General features: G+C 41.9%; 1 protein-coding gene across 3 annotated transcripts in view; it reads right to left on the reverse strand.

The window, feature by feature from the left end:
* LOC134573188 (formin-J-like) overlaps window positions 1-25,276 on the reverse strand; it is a 63,474-nt gene that overhangs the window by 28,054 nt on the left and 10,144 nt on the right. For all 3 annotated transcript variants that reach the window (XM_063432748.1, XM_063432749.1, XM_063432747.1), the window contains exons 3-5: window positions 14,606-14,667; window positions 11,103-11,205; window positions 10,880-10,965 (exon numbers count right to left, since the gene is read on the reverse strand). In XM_063432748.1, coding sequence (XP_063288818.1) covers window positions 10,880-10,965; window positions 11,103-11,205; window positions 14,606-14,667 — 251 coding nt within the window. The remainder of the gene's footprint in view (window positions 1-10,879; window positions 10,966-11,102; window positions 11,206-14,605; window positions 14,668-25,276) is intronic.

Here is a 25,276-nt window from a genome sequence, read left to right on the forward strand (position 1 = left end):
TCTCGGCACCGCCATTGCCCGATTTGCGAATATCCCCATTGGGCGTGGTCCCCAAGAAGGAGGCAGGCAAATTCAGGTTGATTCACCATTTATCGTACCCAAAAGGGGCTTCGGTGAATGATGACATCGACACGGCTCTTAGCTCCGTCTCTTATACGTCATTTGACAAGGCAGTCGAGTTGGTTCGGAGGCTGGGGCATGGGGCACTGATGGCAAAGGTGGATGTGGAAGCGGCATTTCGACTGCTCCCGATACACCCGGACTGCCATCATCTGCTCGGGTGTTGTTTTGAAGGGGAATATTTTGTTGATCTGTGCCTGCCTATGGGGTGTTCGATCTCGTGCGCCTATTTCGAGAAGTTTAGTACCTTCTTGGAGTGGGTTGTGCGGACGGAATCGGCAGAGGGTGCGGTGGTGCATTACCTAGATGATTTTCTTTGCGTGGGCCCGAGGGATTCGGACCGCTGTAAACAGATATTGGACGTGTTTCAGTGGGTGGCGCATAAAGTAGGGGTTCCCTTGGCGGAGGACAAGACGGTGGGGCCTACGACGTGCCTTAGTTTTTTGGGCTTAGAAATTGACTCCTGTAAATGGGAATGCAGGTTACCGGGGGACAAATTGTCACGGCTGCGGGAGCTGGTGGCCACGGTAGGGAGGGCCAAGAAAGTGACACTGCGAGGGCTCCAATCGCTGGTGGGGAGCCTTAATTTCGCGTGCCGGGTCATACCCATGGGGAGGGTTTTCTGTAGGCGCCTCGCGCAAGCTACGAGTAAGGTGCGGCTGCCGGCGCATTACATTAGGGTTTCGGCGGATATGAAGGCAGATTTAATGGTGTGGGACCGGTTCTTGCGGGATTTTAATGGAACGGTGATTTTTCGAGAGCCGGCGGCATCAGGGGAGGTTGTTAGTTTATACACCGACGCTTCTGGTAGCGTAGGCTTTGGGGCTTACCTGGGGGGTCACTGGTGCGCTGAGCCATGGCCGGAGGCCTGGAGGCAAAGCTCGCTGATTAAAAATCTGGCGTTTCTGGAGCTATTCCCGGTAGTGGTAGCGGTGAGTTTGTGGGGACGGGTGTTATCCAACAAGCATATTATATTTCACTCAGATAACATGGCGGTCGTACAGGCGATCAATAGTTTGTCGGCGTCGTCCCCCCCTGTTTTGTGTTTGCTGCGGCGTTTTGTCCTTCTTTGTATGTCTTCTAATTTGGTGTTTAGGGCTAGGCACATCCCTGGTATGTTGAATGTGGTAGCTGATGCGCTTTCTCGTTTTCAGTGGGAACGATTTCGGGAAGCGGCGCCGGAAGCTTTGGCACAGGGGCAGGCTTGCCCTGGCGAGATGTGGCAGCTCGGGACCGCATGCTTGGGGAGTGTATAAAGAATTCTCTTGCGCCGAGCACGTGGTCTGGCTATGTCAAGGTGTGGAAAGAATGGGACGAGGCGGTACAGCAGGTAGGGGGTGACAGTTCGCAAGGGCAGAGGGTGGACGTGCTGTTGTGGGTACTGTGTCGCTGGTTTGCTAAACAAGCGTCGCCGGCCGTGATAGATAGGTGCATGTCCGCCATGGCGTTTTTGTTCAAGTTCAACGGGTGGGAGGACATTACGAAGAATTTTCTAATACGCCAGGCTTTGAAGGGCTTTAAGAAGGGTAAGAAGCTCGCGGACCCGAGGCGACCGGTGTCGTTTTCGGTTTTGCAAAACCTGTTAAGTGTGTTGATTGATCTGTGTAATTCCCCTTTCGAAGTGACACTATTTTCCGGGGCGTTTGTCTGGGCGTTTTTTGGGGCTTTTCGCATTAGTGAGCTGGTGAGTGCCAACAAGTTGGGGAACGGCGGTTTGATGTTCAAGGACGTGGTCGTGGGTATTGATCAGGTGCAGATATGGCTGCGCCGGTCTAAAACGGACGTGTACGGCAAGGGCCGTGCGGTGGTACTGTATGAGTTGCCAGGATCAGAGGCTTGCCCGGTGGCTTGTGGCAAAAGGTACTGTGAGCTTCGGCCAGAAGGTAAGAGTTGTTTCTTTTTACATGCCGATGGTTCAGCGTTGTCGAGATTTCAGTTTCTACGGATGTTTCGAATGGGTCTGCAGAGAATGGGTTTGGAGCCGAGTCAATTTGGGACGCACTCCTTTCGCATTGGGGCAGCGACGGAGGCTGCGCGTTTAGGTCTGGGGGACGAGAAGATCAAGCAAATTGGGAGGTGGGAGTCCGTGCGATTCCGCTCGTATGTAAGGCCTGATATGTTGGTGTAATTGCTAGGGTGCAAGTATCTGGGATGGGGACGTTGCCTTTTTCTGCCACTAACTTTGTCTCTTTTCAGGTTTGAAAGTTTGGTTGCTGGGCCACTCGTATGTGTACTGGGCGGAGAAGAGGGCCGCAGTTCGCAGAAGCGGATCACAGCTGGGCTTTCCTTTGGAACGAGTGACTCTATGTTGGTTTGGTTTCAGGGGAGCAAGTTGGCAGAGTTTGTGTAATTTCTTGTTTCAGAAAGTGGTTGGAGGGTCGGTCCCGGATGTGGTATTGATTCATGGAGGAGGGAACGACCTAGGTGGGATTCCACAAAGGGAATTGGTGAGAAGGATGAAAAGGGATGTAGATCGGCTGAGGGAGCTGGTTCCTGGCGTGGTGGTGGTGTGGTCTGAAATGGTTCCGCGTTTTGCGTGGCGGCACGCCAGGGACCCGGCTGCAATAGCTCGATCGAGGGGTAAGGTGAATAAGATGATGTCAGTTTTCATTAGACGTTCTGGGGGCGTAGTGGTGCGTCACAGAGAGTTGGAGGGCATGTTACCTGGGTATTTCAGGAGGGACGGTGTACACCTGTCAGATGTGGGGAACGACTTGTTGAACCTTGGGTTCCACGAAGGTATGGAGCAGGCCCTGTTTAGGTGTGGTGGGGGTCGCACATGCGCTTAAGGAGGTCAAGCCATGTGCTGTGGCGGAACAGGGCATAGTAGAAATTGGAATTTGGCGTAGAGTTTGGACTGGACAGGCCGAGGTGTAGGCCTGATGGAATTAAGGACTGGTTGGTTCTAGCTCTTCGGTGGCGACGAACATGTGGGTGTAGGGGTGTCTGAGGTACACCCCTACAGTTAACAATATGATGTGGGGCCTCTTTGGTAGGCCGTGTTTCAAGTGAATTGTTATTTGTTATATATTGTTCAATTGGTAGGGTCATTGTCAGGGGTACTGTGTGGGGGGTATAGTAATTTAATGTATAGTTGGACAATGACCCTAAATTATGTTAATTTATGATAATTTAATTAATAATTTAATTAATAAAAGCTGTGGACTTTATACTCCAACAGAATTAACTGTGTCCGTGTCTTATTCAGTTTAAGGTTATAGTGCATGACGAATATCGTCTGTACAAAGGTTTATATAAAAGTTTAAGCACATGCCGAATAACGTCTGTGCAAATGTCATGTCTCAAAGGCAGCGCAGGCCCAACAAACCAATCCACAAGATTTAATGTGTAAAAACTGAAAACGGAGACAGTCCTGTAACTTTCCAAAACCCCGTAAGACCTGTACATGGGGCGGGAAGGGGGGGGTACCGTTTTACTCGTGAGACATTGCTGAACACAAATATGTGTATTTAATTGCCGTAAAAGCTAACAGTATTATGACATTCACAGTTAAAACGTCATGCAGAACATGAAAAATAATTTCTCAAATGTTAGATTTTATTCATATTAAATTATGTTTTAATTATGAATATTTGAGGTGCAACGGAAGCCATGTTTCTCCTGCATAAAATGATATATAATAAGTTTGGGTGCACTTAAAATGAAAGAGGTAAATTATGGTTGAACAGACATAGAGCTCAAATTTTTTTCCATTTTTTTAATTAGAACTTGTACAATTGTAAAAGGACAGTTTTAGCACCATAAACATCTGTCATACAACTCCCATTTTTTTTCCTCTTCTCGGGCTCTGTTACATATTGCTGCAGCAAACAATCTGAAAATGTAGGAGCTTACCTTGCAAGTCCCCACACACTATTACCGACTGACTGTGCATTGGTTTAACTAGCTTCACTCTTTATTTAAGAACATAAACGTATCCCCAGCTGTTGCGAAACTACAGCTATCCTGTTGATTGACCAATCTTAAGGCTGGCAAAGCATCATGGGATTTGTAGTTCTGCAACAGTTGTGAATCTACTTCCCAGCGATACCTGGGTTAAAGGACCACTATAGTCACCCAGACCACTTCAGCTCAATGAAGTGGTCTGGGTGCCAGGTCCCTCAGGTTTTAACCCTTCAGATGTAAACAGCAGTTTCAGAGAAACGTCCATGTTTACATTGCAGGGTTAACCCAGCCACTAGTGGCTGTCTTCCTGACAGCCGGTAGAGGCGCTTCCGTGATTCTCAGTGTGAAAATCGCATTGAACTTGCGCTGGACGTCCATAGGAAAGCATTGAGTAATGCTTTCCTATGGGCATTTTTTAATGCGCGCGCGGCATTCGGCACATTCGGCTCCAGTCGAGAGCTGATGTCGGAGTGGGAGGAGAGGTCACCAGCGCCGAGGGTGCCCAGCGCTGGATAAAGGTAAGTGGCTGAAGTGGTTTTAAGCCTGAGGGTGGGGGGGACCTAGGGGTTATATAGTGTGAGGAAAATAAGTTTGTTTTCCTGACACTATAGTGATCCGTTAAGCTACTAGAAAAACTAACATGAGGCATTCTGTACTTTCCTTATCCTAGTAAAATGTCACCTCACAAAAATGTGAGAGGTTTGGTAGCTGTTTTACTGGAACGCAAACAGACACTAACTTCCTTTCGAGTACAACTTTAATTTCTCATCTGCTGGTTAACGTCCTGCCATCCCGAGTGGTTTTGTCTATCGTATAACATTTATCCACCTTATAAAAAGATAGGCAACTTCATTTCAGCATCTGAGGCCCATAAAGATATATATATATATATATATATATATAAATACATCAATTCATCCAGTCAACGTTTGCTGTTACACGTCTGACTGTCATCTTGTTCCCAAGCAAAAGATTCTTTGAAGGATTACACAATATTCTAAATAACTCTTTGTATTCTAAAAACATTTCAGGATACGTTTGGACAAAGTGTCTGGTGGCAGAATGTTACCAAAATAATTTAAGGAATGTGTCTATATGATATTTTATACGTAAACTACCAATTAAGTATCATTTAAACAGCAGTGAACTGTGGGAATTTTTTTTTCCGGAGACCACATTTCTAAACCACTCTGGAGTTTAGTCAACAGTTTGTTGGATTGTAAACTTAATAGACACAGAGGTGGAAAGTAATTATTCTAAATGTCTATTCATGAAAAATGTGGAACTAAGTACTTTTCTGGCAACAAGCCAAATATACCTCCAATCAAAATATCCTTCATTTTGAACATTTCACAAATTACATTCCGGGCGTGGGGTGGTTGTTTGCCACATACACCACCGCCAAAAGCTTGTGCCGCCCGTTTATTTTTATTGTAGGTCCACTAATGAGAGGTCAGGCATTGGTGTTCTGACCAAGCAACCCCTCAAGATTCACGCAGTTTGCCAAGTTTCTGTTCCAAACCAGTGTAAGGCATGGATGGGGAACACAATTGGATATGCTCTGTGTGATGTTCCTAAATATATACTCAGCCCAGGCCTACTTTAACAGATACATTTTCTGGCACCAGGTTGGAAGCCATTTTGCTTCCAGAAACCACTGAAAAAAAGGTAGTTGTCAGGACTGACCTGACCCTAACACACAAACCTAGGTAGAAACAAGGCAGGTATGCGTACCAGTCCTTAGAATGGCTGGGCTAGCACTGATAAATTAGTCAGGCTATCTGCAAGCAGACACAGAATAAACAATAACAAGCCAAGGTCAGGGATATCAGACGTACACAGAAAGGAGAAACAAGCCAAGGTCAGCGATAACAGACGTACACAGAAAGGAGAAACAAGCCAAGGTCAGCGATAACAGACGTACACAGAAAGGAGAAGAAACAAGCCGAGGTCAGGGATAACAGACGTACACAGAAAGGAGAAACAAGCCAAAGTCAGGGATAACAGATGTACACAGAAACAAGTAACAAGCCAAGGTCAGGGTTAAAGAAAGCAAGAATGGTCAATCAAGCCAAGGTCAGAAAACAGAATCAGTCAGTTAACAGAAACCAGAAAAGGCCAAGGAACTAGGAACATCAGGTAGTTAAATACCCAATGCTGTGATTAGTTACAGTTCTGTGTGATGTTGTAAAAAAATAACGTCATAAAAATGTGCCCTGTATCTTTAAATCTATAAAGGGGCAAAGTGTGAGCGTTTTGCACCATGAATGGCATCAGAACGAGACTTCACGATGTCGGGACTTGCGTGGAGTGTCAGAGGACGAAAGCGGAATTGCCAGGGTAATGCCAAAAAGTGGAATTAAAGAGTTCTAACACGTGATAAGAAAACATCATCAACTTATAACACTGACACAAGTCATGATCGAACCATGGACTCAGGTAGTCCACAATACCTTTAACTTGGTTTGCTAAGCATCATGGGAAATGTAGTTTACACATCTGAAAGGATGGCAATCACTGGAGTAGAATAACCACATAGTTTATTTTATGGGACAGGGACACATCATTCCATTGTTGCATTGGGAGAATTAAGGTCTGCGGACAGCTGACTTTACTTTACTACTTACAGACTAAAGCATGCATTTCTTTCCAAGTGACCCTGATTTAATCAGTTATGTGTTGCTACGGCAACGGGGTACAAAAAGTACTAAGGTGACAGAGAGCGGAGTGACATAAGGAACTAGATCTCTTCTCTTTATCCCTGTATTCTTTATTCAGTTGCTTCTTATTACAGGAATATCTGGCTGCAAATCTAATTTTCTTTTCTTTCCTAACTCAGGTCTTTTGAATAATTTACGGTTTAGGTTTTCCCATTGACTATTCCGAATGCACTTGAGTTAGATAACTTTCTGAGTCAAGTGTATCACGTCCTACTTTCGGCTGCTAACAAACAGTACTTCTCAATGCCCAACCCTCATAGAAATCTAATCAAATTCACATTACTGTACGTCTCCCCTGACCTTCCCCACCACGTCCCTTCCTTCCTCCTATTATCCTCAAGACTTTTGCTGGACACCTAAAAAGGAAAGTGCACGCTATCGTCTGGGATTTTAACTGCCCTTTCTTCGTTTATGCTGGCTCTACCACGACCTCCTCCCCACACTCTTCTCACTTCGTATCTAATGGCTGTATGGTACATTTAGTGGAATTCCAGTTTAACAAACAATATTGCTTTACTGAATTCTCTAGTGCACTTTAAGCATTCTTTTTGTTTCTGGTTAAAAAAAAAGAACTCAAAGCTCTCTTACGGAATCTGCTGTCAGACGATATTATTCTCCTTAGGTCTTTTGAAATAATATGCGCAAAAATATTCTATTAACAAAATTAGGATCCAGATTTTGCTTTGGCAGAGAGGATACATCTGGACAACTCGTTGGGCAGGGCGCTTTTCACCTGCTGTTCTCGTATGTCATAAATATTTGGTTAGAATTAAATCACAAAATCAAAAAATTTGAGTTTCGTTTCTTATTGCTCAGCGGTACGGAATATGTTGGAATAAATAATTGTAATTGTAACTATATTATTTTTTGGTCTATTCATATTTTATATAACGTTGGCTTTACAGTGAAGGTTTATATATTGTTATTTTTTTTGTATCCATAAATGACATTTTATCTGTTTTACAGTAGTAAAGTAGTAAGGATTGGCTATTATACAATATTGCAAAAAAATTAAATAATAAAATAAAACACAAACTAGGAGCACTTTTAAAAAATGCTCTTAACTAGCTACATGTAAATTCAATTCTCAGGTTATTAACTACACGTAACTCGGGGTTGATTATCCTTACAAACCTTTTGGGGTTTTTTCTACTGAATATTCCATGCCAATAACTCGGACACCTGGGGGTAACTCTTCCAAAGTGTTATTCACCAAAGGGAGAATTTAAAGTGAACTCTAAGTAAATTTAAGGTAAAGAATAGCAGACCTCTCATTGCAGCTACTCTGCCTTCAGTTTTAAATTATCTGTGAATTCTCAGTTTAGTGAATACGCCTGTAAATGTGTCTTCAAATGGTAAAATTTCTCCTCCCTTAATATCTTTATTACATTTCCCGGTAATGCTGGTTTCCTGCTTTTTATTCATATCTCACTTCCTTGACCTCTTCTACGCTCTCTCTGCACATTCAGTACTGTGGGATTGTTTAGACGTTGGAATAGATACATGAATGGCCTTGACTAGAACATATATCTCTCAAGGGTCCTATTTGAGGACTTTCACATTGATTGTTTTATTTGTCCAAAACGGAACTGTGCATCAAATTAAAGCAAGAAAGTCTACTATTGGAACTTTTATAAAGTTGTATATATATCAGAGAGTCTTCCACCTAAATAACAAAAACAATTTAGATTCTATAGCTTACACTAACAAACAAATAAAAATAAATATGCAAAAAATAAGATACTTGGCTACCTTAGACTAAAATGTCAAATTTCTTGGTCAGTTTCCAACAATTCTGAATTTTGCGAGTAACCCTGACAGCTTTTGGTGAGATAGTGAACGGGTTTTAGATCTAGATCTCATGGACGACGGATGGCCCAGGATATATAGACTACCTGAGTCTAATCAAATCCTAACATTGATAAAACCTAAACTTTTAATAATGCTTGCGAGCCATTGATCTTGAGGGGGGGAGGAGATCTCTGTCTTCTCCTCCAATGCGCGACCACTCTTGGAACAAAAATAAGGCATAGGACCTCGTACTCTGCTGCCTCAAGTTTTCCTGTTTTTCTAATTTGTTCTGAGTGGGTGTAAGGAAGAGAGAACAGTACAGTCACTCTCTGCAATTTTGCAGTTGCTCTGTATCAGAAATATTGTGGGGCATCATGTTTTCAGGTCCATTGGCTTGCCTTATTGTCTAAAATTTGCCACCTTGCCTCAGATGGAAGACGTAATTCAGCAATGGACAAAGAAGAGGATTATAAAGAACACATGTGAGATGTAGCTAAACAGACCAAAACACATCCTTCTGATTGACTTATTTTAATCATGTCAAACTGTCACTGGTGACCTGTACCAATCACGTTGGTCATGAACTCCCACCAATACCACCAGCGCCACAGTAAATGTGAAAATCTCGCACCGAGTTTATGTCCCTTTGACAGAATGCCTTTCATTGGCAGCTAACACAAGGCAAATTAGGTCTATTAGCTGCTTAAAGCACCAACAACAAAACCACTTAAAATCCACAGGATCACAGGTTCTATGTTCACCAAAGTCACCTCAAGCCTTCATACTTGAAAGGACCACTAAATGCACCCAGACCACTCAATCTCAACGTAGTGGTCTGGGCACGTGGCCCTTTAGTTTTAGCTCTTCTATCTGAAACACTTCTATTTAGTAGATACGGTAATGTTTTGATTGAAATGTTAAACATACCTCTACTTCATGTTCATGTAACGTTCGATGTCCACGAGGATGTTGAACGTCCTCAAATGTAGCTTATAGGGAAGCATTGGATTCTTTTTTTTTTTTCAAGTTTTGTTTTCCAAGAAACATACAGGTCTTAGATAACAATCCAAGATGTGACCATGTGTAGGAGACACATTTGGAAATGAGCTCCTACTTCAGTTATCCCTACTTTGAGGATGCTCTTCCAATAGTTGAGTTTATACCACACTGTGTAGGGAGTCACTGACTGTCGGTGTATGAGAAGAATTACAGACCCCACTTTAAATAGAAAGTACTGGCATTGAATTCAATGATCATTGTGGAAGCGACGCCTACAGGACGATGTAGGCGATGATGTGCGAATCTCGGTAATGGGAAAAATATTAGCAAAAACATTTTTTTCTCAAATTTTTTACAGGTCAAAAGGGGGGTAGGGGTTACATTTAAATATTGAGTATGACACTATAGACATGTTTGTAATCCTAACGCTATAGTGTTACGTTAAAGGTTGCTAAATTAGTAGGATTATGTTGGGTAATAGTACCATGTATTAATCAGTTGTGATATGGTCACATCCAAGAGCACGCACTAAGCACTTACAATCCCTTTAGAGTAAAAGTGTTGCATTATTAGTTTGTGATCATTAACAGTCTAGGATTAAGTCAGATTTATTTCATAGGATTAAGAACTGAGATTACTGAACAATCACTAAAATCAAGCATAGCTGAGCCACAATTATAGAAGTTTTGGTGTATTTTAGAATGGTAGGTAGGGAGGGTGTATAATACCAATAAAGACAGTACCAGTAAATAGTCCATAATGTCAACCCTTCATTCAATAATTCCTCTACTATCAGAAACAGGGGTACCCCTGGCACATTCATATAGGTAAAGCACAGGAGAAGAAACTGGGTGCCAGTCTACGGTGCACAATTAAGCACTCACATGCCATCTCAAAAAGAAAAAGAGACACTCTATCCTGATGGTGTGATGGGACTAGATGGAAGTGGATGAAATGTTACCTCTTTATTTTACCGCAGAGTGGATAGTGGGAATCGCACTCAATCCAACGGCTAAGGGTGCTCCGGATCAGGACCAGCAATCCCAGGATAATGTACAAAAAAGAGAAGACCACAGGCACTCCAAATTAAAGCTGTATGCAGATTTATTGGGAAAAATGCAATGCCAAGCAACGTTTCGACCAACAGAGGTCTTTTTCAAGCTTGGCGTTGCATTTTTTCCCAATAAATCTGCATACGGCTTTAATTTGGAGTGCCTGTGGTCTTCTCTTTTTTGTACCTCTTTATTTTAAGTGACAATCGATAGAGAAATGTTATAATAAACATGACAGTAGTTCATATCGGAGAGCATAAAGGGGGTATATTATTTAACTAGTTGCCTTACCTTGGAAGGTCCAGAAGCAGTAACATGAAGATGTCTGCTTCGCTCAGTCTTTCCTTATCCCCCTGAAATGACTTCAGACGTTTCACCTGAAATGGAAACAGCAACAACAAAGTGATCTATTAACCTCATTTCACAAATGTTGACAGTGGAGGTGAGGATTAGGTTAATTAGAGCGTCAGTGGACATAGGATGTGATTGCTTCCACTCAATAAAAATACCTTACCTCCTCCCTTTCTGGCAGGTGTTTCAACAATTCACCTAATCTCTCAGAGCTGTACGCATCCCCGTTTCCTCTCTTTATGTCTTCAACTATCTCGGCAGCTGATCTGTAGAGAGGAAAACCTTCTGAAATGTTGTATGGTATGTGCACAGATGATGTGATAATTGTAATTCACAACAACAACATTTCCCAACCTCCAGCCTTCATGGCAAAGAGGAGTGCAGTGATAGTCATTTAAATTAATCCACCTGCGTTGATGCACAGCTATTCGAGTTGCTGAATTATCTACAGTTAAGCTATTGGTTCTGTTTCATAACCTGTATTCACTATTAATATTCTTGATGGTCAGGAGCCTGCCCCAACTTAATCTGTACAAGGATTGGTTATAAAGGAGCAACTACCCCTAATTCATCACCTTGTGCCATTTTGTAGAGGATGCTGATTTCCCATTATATTCACTTCTGAATTCATTTTTTTTTAGATTACAGATGGATAAGAAACAAGTGACAAAGAAAGACAGGTCAAAGTGATAAAATAACTTAATAGTGACTAGTGCCTAATCAAGCGTTCCATTTTTCCTCCAAGCTGAATGAGATGTGGGCTTTCACAGTACGGTGATATATTTATGTACCATACCTTCTTTGGCTCAAAACCTGCTCCCTCTCACTTCATTCTACAAGATTATGGGTCACAGGGATGTCCTCTTGGAATTCTGGCCCAGCTATTACTGCATCCTCTTGTAGGTCTATAGAGACATACATTGAAGATCCCTCTCCTCCTTTAGCAAGTTTGTTTTCAGTAATTGGAGGTATTCAAAAGGCTCCTGTTTTGATCTACTGTTGGTACTTAAAGCATTTAAAAAAAAGGCTGCTGTATGCTGATAATATGATTTATCTATATATTTATACACGGCTTGTCTACAGGAAACGCACATTACTATGTCTTTATTTTTTTTATGATTTTTTCACATATTAAAATTATATTTTGCTGTACTTCTATTTCCATCTATACCTTATGAGAAACCACTATCATCAATCGTATTTCCCTTCAGTGCGATATAGTGAAGTCCCTGATATTCTCTTTTTTTAGAACATTGGCCTCAACTTAATATTTTTGAATATTTTCAAATCATTTCATATTTTTTTTTAAATAAACATTTAAATGGGGTTTAGTATTGATATGTGACTTTTTAAATATTTTAATATTTAAAAAAAAAATTGTTTTAAGAATTTAGCAAAAAACATTACAGCATTTGAAAAGTTCATCCAAATATATTAAATCATGGCCGTTATTGGCTATTCCAAATACCACTTGGGTTTGTCAGTTACCATATGTGTTATTTTAGTAAACATTTTAATTTAAGTTTTCATATTTTATTTCACATGAATTACACTGTGATACATACATAAAGCCACACCAGTGCTTGTATCTTTAGTTTTTAGTTTAGCCTAAAACAATTGTGCTTTTATTTACAGGGTTATTTGCTAGAATCTAATTTTACCAAATAAAGGCCTCAATGTAATATTTTTGGATAAAATTTTGAAATTATTTAATATTTGTGGATTACATTTTATAACAATTTCATATTTTTTTCAATTCTTTATTTTTATTGTGCACAGGTGTACAAATTCTCCTGCCTCGTCACAACAACGAGAGCAAGAACATGCGATTATTACAATGAAACAGGTTACACAAAGCATGAGTCCACATTAGTTAATACTTTGCTTCATTTTGTTGCGTCGGCACATTTTTAAATTATAGGAAAATACAAGAAGTATCCGTACACATCTGAAGTGATATAATTAGTGCCCTATTGTCATAAATATGACCTGTGTGTTCGGGCGTGTATGTGTGACAGCGTTTATGTATCGCTCAGGTGTGTAAGGTGACAAGTTTTCTGTGATATGGTACACGCTTATAAACAGGGAGTATGAGAAAGGTAGAGGGACTCAAGAGAATGCCTGGCAGCAGGCTAATCAATATGTGAGTAGCAGGTGACGTGGCCCTGTGTGGACAGCGCAACATAGAACATTTAGGCTATGAGTGACATACGATTGTTATACTTGGACGAAAAAGACAAGAGAGATAATATGCATTTAAACGTTGAAGGTTACTTAAGTGGTAAGCCAGTCTCAGTTGTGGAGGCTGTGGTAGGGTCTGGGCAGCGTCCTTAGCAGCAAAGGCAATGTGTAAGGGCCACTACCCTCTCCTGGGGTGCTGGTGCCCTGTCAGCCTATGCCTCGTTTATAAGAGGGCTCTGTATATGCTTGAGTGTCCCGCAGGGGTCGAGCAAGGTGGGGCATTGTGGGTGCCGTCGTTTTCCTCGGCCACCCGTCTTTACGCAGATCTGTGCTGATGTTGCCGGCATGGGGTGTTGTCGGCCAGGTTGATGGGGCGCTCTTTGGCAGTGGCTGTGCTCGATGCTGTGTGGTAGGCCCGCTTGCTGGTGGTAGCATTGTGGTTCTCTGCCATGCATGGGGTCTGGTGAGGGCCCTTGGGCCCTTTAGGGCTGGCCTCACTGTATGGCGTTGTTGTGGTGGTTTGCGTGCGCGCGGGTGAGGTCTCCGTCTGCGGCGCCATCTTTGGGATTGTGCCAGGTGGTTGCCAAAGTGGCTGTAGCAGGGGTCTTTGAGTGTTCTGCCAGGCGAGTTCGCCGGGTCTTCGGTCTGTTGCTGTCTGCTCTCCAGGCTCGCCCAGAAGGTGTCGATCATGGCTTCAAGTCGTGCCCAGGTGAGGTGCCATATTGTGCCACTGTGTTCACACGTGGCGTCCGCCATTGTATGCTTCCCTGCTTTTGCGGGCGACCTGCTGGGTTTCGTTTGCTGTGCTTGGATGAGCCTTGGTGCCAGGGGTGGTTGGACCGGGATCACCCCCGCCGGTCCTGAGGGGGGGGAGCGGGTATGCAATAGCTCGGTACCCCCAGCATTTGGGCGAGGAGAGCGGCCGTCTCTCCTCAGCTCCGTCCGCCGTAGGCCGCAGCCTACCTTCGTCGGTTCATGATTGCGGGAGGAACTCGGGTCTGGTATCATCGTGTTCGCCAGGGTGCCCCCAGCATGGGTAGCACCTCCCGGCATAATTTCAGGCTTGGTAACGGTGAGTGTTCTCCTTATAGGTAGCATGTATAGCGGGAGCTCCTCCGCCATGCGACCGATCGGCTTGCAGGTCAGGCCCCGCCCCCCAACAATTTCATATTTTGACAAATATTTTCATATGTAGATCTACATTTTTACATATGATATTTCTTTTTATAGATATTTTCATGTTTTGAAAAAATAATAATTTTAAACGTTTTTCTAAAAAATATTAAATAATTCTAAAAATGTATCCAAAAATATTAACCTGAGGCTTAAATAAGAATGTCAAAATGGAGTCTTTGATTATAGCAGAATTTAATAATTATTCCAAATCACTATCTTAGACTAAATTTTGCCATAATTCTGAATTTAGTAAAAAAAAAAAAAATCCAGTTAGTAGTAAAATGTTCACAAACGGTCAAAAATAATTACCTTTTAAACTGTTTCAGAAAGATGCCAATGTTCATACTCCTTCGTGAATCCAACAGAAAAACCTGCAAAGTAAACCAAACAATGGAGATATGGTAAAACACGGAGATAAGATACAAGTTGCACCTGCAGAACCTGCCTTTAGCACATAGCCCAGCTTTTCCTGTACCAGCCTGCCCGCAACATCTTCATGTACCAACCCGCCACTGACATCTCTCCTTTCATAACATCTTTTCTTGCCAAGTACAACATTTTTACTTATTGTTCTCCGCACACCTGTCCTCCCTCGGCAGGATCCAAACTCTATAGAAAGAGACTGCCATGCTGAACTCCCCCGAACAATTGAACAAAAGAAAACCCCTTCCCTTCTCTGCCTGTAAATACAAGCCAACATCATTTTTCACAGGGGCACTGCGGCACTCCAAACAAACCCTGACACGACACAACATCAGACATATGATGTTTTTTATTGTTCAGATAACCTTAAGTAGTTATGTCTGATAATATAAAGCAAGAATGCATGAAATATACACATCTTCTGTCTAAGAAGCTCTATGCCAGGGGTAGAAACTCCTCGGAACTCCAGATGGTGTGGACTACATCTCCCATGCTGTTCTTACGGGCATAATGCCAACAAAGCATCAGGGATAATGGGGTCCAAACATATGGAATGCCAAAGGTTGCCTAATCCTACGCTTCATCATCTGCCCACTCTGCCCAAAAGCCTCTGTTTTTAAACCTTCTCTATTCTCTGCCACCCCTTTAGTTTGTCAACCTGTACCATCACGAAAGATGTCGCCCACCTGGAATCTGAAAAGTACTGTGCAAGTAATATGAAAGTGGTTTTGGTTAAAATTCTGCCATGATGCTCCTCAGACATTGCATATGCAGTATCTGTCAACTTCTTGTACCAAATTGTAGATCCTGAACATCACAACAAGGGACCCGAAAAGAAGGAAGGTGGATGTGAAGAGAGTGGGAACTATGATTAATGAAGAAGTTGGGGATAAATAATTAAGGGATTGGATGCTTGGAGCAGGAGGATACAAAGATTTAAGGGATCCTGGGACAGAAGAAGTCTTACATTTAAAAAGGGGTATAGTGGTAGGAGGTGCTGTGAGGAAGGAGAGCATGTGGCTGGATGCTGAGGCCTATAATGTAGGAGCAAGATCTATAATGGAAGAATATGGTGTTGTGAGGCAGGGGACATATAATTACAAATATTTATTTAGCGCCAACATATTCTGCGGCGATATATCATGATTAAGACTTCTGGGAGGAGGGGGTCTAACATGAAGAATGTAGAAGGAGTAGATGATGGGATGGAATGGAGTGAGTGCTGAGAGAGAAGGAAGTGAGGGCTGGGAGGGAAGGAGGAATCCTACGTGTTAGGAGATGGTATTGGGAGGCCCAGAACATATCATGAAGAGGAGGAGGTTCTCAGATGAAGAAGGCAGGGGTAGCATGTACTGGGAGGGATTTGAGGTGTCCTAAATTAACAGTGGAGTGTGTGCTAAAAGGGAACAAGGTCCTAAGCAAAGTAAGAATGTGCTACAATAGGTAAACAGATGGATACGGAGATAAAAAATAAGGCAGGATCACAATTTGGTAAGAGAAAGTGAAACAGTTACCAAGATAAAGTAGAGATAGAGGAATGGTACTATTTGTGTTTAAGTGAAAGACTACTTAAGGAAAGTAAATTTTTTGAGTACTGAGATAGAAAATGTGGATGTACAGCTAGCACATGTGACATATTGACCTGACCTGGAACAAGGTGTAGGGTGTGGAGAACTGAGAAATGGGAATCGGGCTTCGTAACACAGAATTGCCCAGAGGCCCCAGTAAGATGAGAATTGACCTTGACAATAATTGAGTTATGAAGTCCATTGACCTTGCACTGTTATCTCATAATAATCCCATGTAAGGGAACATAAAAATGTTACGATGTACTTAAGGCACATAGATAAATACATTATGACAACGGAAATGTCATTAATGACAATCAAGGGAAGCTCAAAACATACAAGGGCTCTGCTCTCCACATCCCCCAAGTCCCGTTAAAATTAAGAAAACAATGCAAAGCTATGTTTGAGAAGGATGGCAGTTTTTGGTTCCCCCATATTAACTTAGAGGAGAGGGAAAATATTGGGATCAGGAAGGCTATAACTATATATTACATAACATATATAAATATATACATAAAATATGAAATCTCTTGGAATCTCTGGAGATTCTGAATATATTTTTAACAAAAATATTACATTTAGAACAGCAATATGAGAAACTGGGGGGATTTATCAAAGTGTTCTGCTCTAAAAAGTGGTATAAAGTACCAATATATGGTCCATAATTTGTTCAGTATCAGGAGGAGGAGCAACACAGGATGAACTGTGAAAATTCCTTTTTTTTTTTTAACATTATGTGTATTACCATATAAGACATACCAAATACTAGCAGCAATGTTATAAGCTCTGTGCTCAAGGTGCCCTTCTGAGTCTCCCACTAAATAAAATAAACCATTGTTGCCTAAGTATATACCGAATTCTGGAAAAGGTTGGAGAATGTACTGATAGAAGAAAATTGATGGGGAAAAGATATATAAAACTACAGTAAAAGTCATAGAATTTATAGATAGTGCAGGACTTTGATGCCTTATGTCAGCTTTGGTTATCTAAATTACCCTGACTGATGTTGCGTAAGGTATCAATATTCACCCTTTCGGTGCTATTGTAACAAAAGAGTGACCCTCCCCACCTTACCATGGTGCTGAAAAAGGCTGTAAACACATAAAACATGCTAAAATAAACATTTTGTTATCTACAGGACCCTCTCCAAAGGAGAGATAAATCACTTTTTTCCCCCACTAGATGTGTGTCAGCTGCTAGAGCTGGGGTGACTATCTCACTCCTCCTTATTCCCTACCTCTTCTACCACCATGATACAATTGTAAGTAGAGAAACATAAGGTAGGTAAAGGTAGGCCAAGCAGCCTGACCCATACTTCAAAAGACCAGGAAACCCCCCACCCCATTAGCTGGTCACACGCATATGATGGCCAAAAGGTCTCCACAGTATATATGTCAATACTTAAATATGTCATTAATATAATAATAAGGATGAGTAGATGACCAATCTCCTAGTCATAAGAGGTCAATGTAAGGGGCGTTGAGGGACACAATCAATAATAGTATGATGAACCTCAATCTGCAGTATCTCATAGTTTCATTTAATATATTGGGTCCTTGTATTTTCCTTCTTTGTCCACGTATATAGGTTGCATGGGTGTCTTGGTGGCAACCATATTGTATTTTGATATTAAATTACGATCCCACATGGCCATAACCCCGTACCCTTCACTTTTTATATATGGATGAGGAATGGACCATCCATAGACTTGTGCAATTGGTTTCAAACGAATCACAATGTGTTTGAAGTTTGGGTTCTGCAACTCCGAAACACAATATTGATGATCATGAAAAAAAAAAAAAGATGGACGAGCGATGGACGAAAAAGAGATGGAAGAGCTATTTTATTTGTTTTGTGGTTTGGGGCAGAAAACATATTAAACAAAAAAGATGATTGATTGTTAGAGTAAAAACATTCTATATATTAATATACTATGTATATATATATATATATATATATATATATATATATATATTTTTTTTTAATATATTTTTTTACTAGTCCTCGTTTTTTCCTCTCTGTTGGTTATTTCTTCTCACTTGACCTGTGAACCAAATGGCAGGAAAATATGTCAATTTGTGTACTGCTTACGGCAATATATAATATTTATTTTTTTAGGTACATTTTTTGCTCCAGTTTAGTTCATCAAATTGTTTTTCCCAAACCAAAAGCCCCATGGGTAAAACACTATTTGCCAGAAACATGTTTTTTTCCTGACAAATTGATTTGCACAAACACATTTAATTCTCCGCGCACAAATCTATCATATTTCTTCATGGTTCGAGAGGCCTGTCTAACCGGTGAGCCTCGGTGGTCTCTTAGGTCGCTTTATTTTAATCCTTCAATGCCTTCAATATGCTACAGGAAGGAAACCCATAGATTAGCTGATACCGCCCTTCAGAATTGCAGTTTGATTAATAATTTCCTGCAGAATATCATTTTTACACCCTACAGGGAAGCAATTTTCATGTCCTACCAAACTGCATGAAAAAGTGATTAGCGTCAAGAAAGTTTGATGGGTATGAGAAACATACAGGGGGAATTATTAAATCGACACATTTGCATTTATATTTGTTTCAGTTTCATGTACATGCGTAATTTTGTATGTATAAAAAGGCTACTACATCCTTTATCCATTGGTGATGTCTGTTTGCGTTTTTTCTAAAAAGTACCAAAATAATTCGTGTTTCTGCTGTTTTTTACACCTCTTTTTGGATTTTTTGTTCTGTATTTTTCCCCGAAGATTTTTACTTTAATTACATACACAGTATTATTCATGTATCATCCAAAATTACAGCTATTTGTCAAATTTCATTTCTAATTTGCCCGCTCCCCGTTGAGAACTGGAATATTCAATATACCCGTAAAGGTGTACAAAGAATGTACTAAGAAAACACGGTCCGATACTTTGACATTTTACAATGGATACTTTGCATCTCGCCAGAACTGCTAAGCAATGTTGACAAACTGAAGACGTACCCACCCTTTAATTGCAGCACTAATTACACCCTGGAGTTTATTCTGTTATGGATCACTGCAAAACACTGCACTCAGCCCTTCACGTTTAAAAGGACAACAATAAGCCAATCAATATAAAAATTATATTATGTTGTAGTCATGGTCACGCCATCACACTTCAGATTCAGAGGAGTATGGGTTACACAGTGTCTTGGATGAGCGTTTAAGGACACCTGCTTTTAAGGTGCTGTGGATCATAACGCCTATCTACCTCAACCGGTCTTTGATTGTGGTCTGCACTGAGCTTTGCCCCTGTCGCTTTTCTTTCATGTCAAAATTTAAATGGATCTCTGCTTGCAAGTGGTACAAAATGTAGCAATCTGACTATACCAACTAGCCATATCCACTATTATAACAGGCTAAACATTGCTTGGAAAATGAAGAATTCAGAAGTACCCACCTCTCAAAATAAATGAATACATAAATTACAGAGGGGAATCCTATCTTGAACTTTGGAATGCTATACTTATACAGTGGAGACTTTGAAGAAAACTTTCACATTATCTCTCCAGCAATCAGCTTGCTACCATTTGCCTGTCAGTGATTTAGAGATCATTTCGCACCTTAAATGGTCTTTTTTCTTTCCTTTTGCTATCCTCCCTATAGTGCTAAAAAAAATAATTAACATCAGAGAAAGGTGTGCTGTTATAAGTTGAAAAGTTGGGGAAAGCGGGGGGAAATGCTGTTTTGTTGTTTTTAGCAGTACGTCTTAAAATCCCCCCACATCTGTTAAATCAAACTTTATATTATAATAATTTTTTCAGATTTTGTTGTAACATCTACTCGCTAGATTGTAATATTAAAATGATAATAACAAAGTATTTAACCAGGAAAGGTACATTCAGATTACTCTGGTTTTCAAGTACGTCCTAGGGATGTTACCTTAGCCCAACATCCAGGGGTTGTTACTAAAATAAATATAATCATTAAAATATATATATATATATTTTTTTTTTTTTTAACCATTATCTGTTTAATAAAAATTGTTAATTTATCTTCTGGGGAAACAATACAGATTCAAAACTACTTGGTTTTGCTGCTCCAAAAACGGATTACCTAACGCCCAAAGTGTTACTCTGATAACGCAGTGATGCTACTGGTGAGTGCCAGTGACTCACTCAGACCAACCATCATATTTAAAAGCCCCTTACAAGCCCACTGGCTGGCTCCCATGATATACAGGCTACCAGGCAGAGATACTCCAACATACGCTCCCAGAGAGAGATGCACATTCTTAGACATAAACACACACAAACAGATATACATTTCAGACAATGTCATGGGATACACACGGATATACACTCACAGATACAAACACGGGTACATATTTTTAACACATTATAAAGTATATTTTATTTAGTCAACCTCCTTTTACGTTATGTTTTTACAGTTGAAGAGTGGCTTTGGGGGTCTATTGAGGATCAGCAGGTATAGGGCTCCTAGCACCTCTGCTAACCTCCCACGTGGCTTCCTTGGGAGCTAAGAGGAAGCGATATGACATCACTACCTCCCAGCATTGCCGCACAGGAGACCAGAGGGGTAAGGCTGGCAGTCAGTGAGGTCCATTAAGGGGCCTGGTCCTCTGGAGCACCACAATGCAGCCCACCCCATGCAAAGCCCATTGCTCGACCGGGCCCCTTACAGGGGTAATGGCTATCACCCACTGATGGCGGCCCTGGACCCACTGACTAAGAGGGGCATCTCACCATTGTACACATGCACATCAGGATAACAGGCAGCCTTGCAGCAGACTCAACCATGGCTACCGATTTGCTCACCACTGCAGGAACTGAGGTATGGGGGGAAGAATGCCCCCCTCTCCCCGCCAAAAAATTTGATTTTGAATTTAGCAAAATTTTGTAACTGTTTAATAAATTCAAGAAAAACACAAGTTAAGACTTGGTTATCCCATCCTACTAACAGACCCCCTTAGTGATAACACGTAATATTGCCTGTAGAAAGCTGCATGGTTTAATGTATGCTCACTAAGTGAGGCTGGGGTTATTATGAAAGGCTACCCCCCAGATTGTCTTTGGTTCCTACTCCAATGTTGCTAAAGCACTTTTTGTGTCCAGTTAGAAGAGAAAATCACATTGTGGCATGTAAATCTCATACATTAAAGGGACACAGTCATCAACATCTGTCTCACTACTTTTTAAATTAATGTACAGATGCATTGGAATTTTTTTTAAATAAATCACTTGCCTTATCTTCCCACACACCTATCACCTATCCTATAAAGTGCTGTAGGGGAATGAGCACATGATTTTGAAAAGCAATGGTTGCAAAATATGAGTGTTGGATCATTGACAGTCTGGCCAAAGGTGTATACAGATGGCTGGCAGTAAGGCGGGCAAGAGATTTTTTTATTTTTTTTTAAATCAACATAAATGAATAAATAAAATTTAATAAAAATTAAACTGTATATTATAACAGAGATTATTAAAAAAAAAATGACATTGTTTCTTTAAAACAGCAATTGACAAAGTCATCTTTCATACAGTCATGGCTGTGAAAACATACTTTCGCTGCTTCCTTTATTTATTTTCAAGCGTTTTTACTTCCGTTGCAGTTAATATGGGCATTATTTAACAATGCTCGATTTGGCCCATTTAAAAAAAATATACTTTTTTTTTGTCACATACAAAGCTTATTATTTAGAACCCGATGTATATTTAAGGGAATGCAAAGTAGGAAACTGAGTTTTATAGGAAATGTATGCCAGAAGAACTGGGTTTTCCCTGGCACCGTACCAGTGTTGGCACTTTTTACGCCAGGGGGACGAGACTGGCCACCTTCTGACATGCCTACTTAATGGAGGCAAGCTGGTACCCTGTGTACATTTGGGGAGAAACATGAACCAGGAAGAAGGAATGGGTGGTACGTGTAAATCAAACTATTCCATGAATCATTTTTTTAATTTTTTTTTTTAAAACCTTTTTTTGCTGTTTCAGTTGCTTAGTAGATAAGTCCCTAATTGCTATCCTCATGAAAACAAAAGGATCCAAAAATGTTGTTTCAATCCGTTCAGAATTCGCTTGTTTTCAATTCGTTTTAGTTTGTAAGGAATTCAGAAACTGTCTGATTCCTCCGAAATTCAATTCAGAGCAAAATTCAGTAAACAAATCTATTCCACACCTCTCTAGGAAGCAAAGGGTGAAGGCAGTTAAAGAATGATTTTTATGTTCAAGAAGCAGGGCAGGTGGTACTGGAAGTGGATTTACTGTGACAGTTGTTAACACTAGCAGCCAATGTCTGTTCCTATTTAACTGCAGGGTTTATAACCTAAAAAGCAAGTCGATAAATATTAACTACTGACTTAACAAATTTAGACCAAAATAGCAGATTTTTTGGGGGGAAAATTCAGCAAATCTGTCGTGCTGAGCTTATTTTCATAACACCATTTTCTCCTAAATGTTGTTGGTCACCAAGTCACCGCAATGCACTGTTTAGTACATAGAACACAATGGGATTTATAAAAGGGACATTCTAAGCAACCAGACCACTTAAGCTCGTTGAAGGAGTCTGGTTGCACTGTCCCTGTCTGTCCCCCTTAGCCTTGCAATGTAAAACATTGCAATTTAAGAGAAACTGAATTAAGTTGTTATGGTGCCAGGAGGCCACCAGAGAGCTTTTTACCTTAAGGGGTTAAACCGTTCTCAAACGGTTTAACCCCAAAGTTGCTTCCAGCGCTAATCTGAACTCACCCCCAGGGCCGGACTGGGAATTAAAAGCAGCCCTGGAAAAAAAATATTTACCAGCCCCATAATGCGTCGCGCCAGCATAGTGTGCAGATACAGAGTTAGAAAAGATAACTTAAAATAAAAAATGATTACTCCAACGTGAAAAAAAGCACATATAGGCTTAAAAAAAAAAGAGTGCAGATTTATTTTAAGCAGACGTGCCTTTGCATATAACCAATGTTTCACTCCAACTACCATGACATATTAAGGAAAGCTTGGTAATGGGACTGAAATGGTGAATGTATGTAGGGCACAACTGTAAAAAATTACGTTATCTTGTTTATTTTGAGGTCCTGTGGGTGCACTCTTCACTTTAAATATGTTATTGTGCTGGATTATGCACCTAGCAACAAGACTGGGCCAATATCTGCTTATTACATATTGTACATATCAATGACATTTCTCAGTGTATTATGCATATATAAATGTACATTAATATATGTGTAAATATTATAGGCATAATTATATATATATATATATAATCAGTGGCGGATCCAGAGCCTGATCTCAGGAGGGGGAACCAATAGATTATTTAAAGAAATAATCCATGCACAATAACCACTACTGCTCTGTGTAGTGGGTATGGTGCCAGTTGTGCCGGGACCCGCTCCCAGAGTAAATAGTCAAACCGTTTAAGTACAGTTTGACAACTTACCTGGGGTCTGCTGGGATATGGGGCTGTAGTAGGGTATAGGAGCAGTGGTGCAATGTGTGAGGGGTGCAATGTGTGTGAAAGGTTCAGTGTGTAGGGTGCATGGGGCAATGTGTGTATGGGTGGCTGTGTGTGTAGGGCAATGTGTGTATGGGGGTCTGTGTGTGTGTGTATGGGGGGGGGGGCAGTGTGTGAATGTGTATGGTGTGTGTGTGGGCAGTGTTTGTATGGGGCTAGAGTTCACTCTCACCACTTGGACCACCAGGAATCCCTGGTGGTCGCAGTGGTGAGAGTGAACTCTAGCCTGTAGCTCCAGGGCTAGAGTTTCCCTGTGGCACTCTCCCCCCCCCCTCTGTCTCTCTCTATTCACCCCTCTTTCTCCCCTTGTGTCTCACTCTCCCCCCTTTCCCTGTGGCACTCTCCCTCCCCCTCTGTCTCTCTCTATTAGCCTCTCTTTCTCCCCTTGTGTCTCACTCTCCCCCCTCTGTCTCTTTCTCCCTCCTTTCCCTCTGGCACTCTCCCTCCCCCTCTGTCTCTCTCTCTATTCACCCCCCATTCCCTCTGTATCTCTCTCTATTCACCCCCCCATTCCCTCTGTATCTCTCTCTATTCACCCCCCCATTCCCTCTGTCTCTCTCTATTCACCGCCCCTATCCCCTCTGTCTCTCTTTCTATTCACCCCCCATCCCCTCTGTCTCTCTCTCTATTCAACCCCCCACCCCCTGTCTCTCTCTCTATTCACCCCCCCATCCCCTCTGTGTCTCTCTCTCTCTTCCCTCTGTCTCTCTCTCTTCCCTCTGTCTCTCTGTCTCTCTCTCTCTCTATTCCCTCTGTCTCTCTCTCTATTCCCTCTGTCTCTCTCTCTCTATTCCCTCTGTCTCTCTCTCTCTATTCCCTCTGTCTCTCTCTCTCTATTCCCTCTGTCTCTCTCTCTCTATTCCCTCTGTATCTCTCTCTCTCTCTATTCCCTCTGTATCTCTCTCTCTCTCTATTCCCTCTGTCTCTCTCTCTATTCCCTCTGTCTCTCTCTCTCTCTCTCTATTCCCTCTGTCTCTCTCTATTCCCTCTGTCTCTCTCTATTCCCTCTGTCTCTCTCTCTCTATTCCCTCTGTCTCTCTCTCTCTATTCACCCCCCCCCATCTCCCCCACCCACCTTAGAGGAGTCAGGGGCCGGCAGAGGAGTCAGGGGGCCGGCAGCGTTCCACACTGCAGCCTCGCCGGTCCGGCGGCACTCCTACTGCTGAGGGCTGAGGGGGGAGGGAGCATATCTCTACCATGCTCCCTCGCGGTTCCCACAATCCCCAGCAGCATCCGTGCAGCATCCTCAGCAGTAGGAGTGCCGCCGGACCGGCGAGGCTGCGATCCGGCCCGGCGGCTCCAGCCTGGAACGCGGCCGCCGGCCCCCCTCTGAGTGTGCCACCGGACCGGCCACCCGGTGGCACATACTTGCGCAGCCCCCAGATGCCGCGGCCCACCGGGAAATTTCCCGGTATCCCGGTGGGCCAGTCCGGCCCTGCTCACCCCAGGTGGCATATCGTTTCCAAGTCAGTTTTGTAAATAGGGAGTCACTGATTGG

Source organism: Pelobates fuscus, chromosome 9 (assembly GCF_036172605.1).
Source record: "Pelobates fuscus isolate aPelFus1 chromosome 9, aPelFus1.pri, whole genome shotgun sequence".
In the NCBI taxonomy this organism is placed as follows: Eukaryota; Metazoa; Chordata; class Amphibia; order Anura; family Pelobatidae; genus Pelobates; species Pelobates fuscus.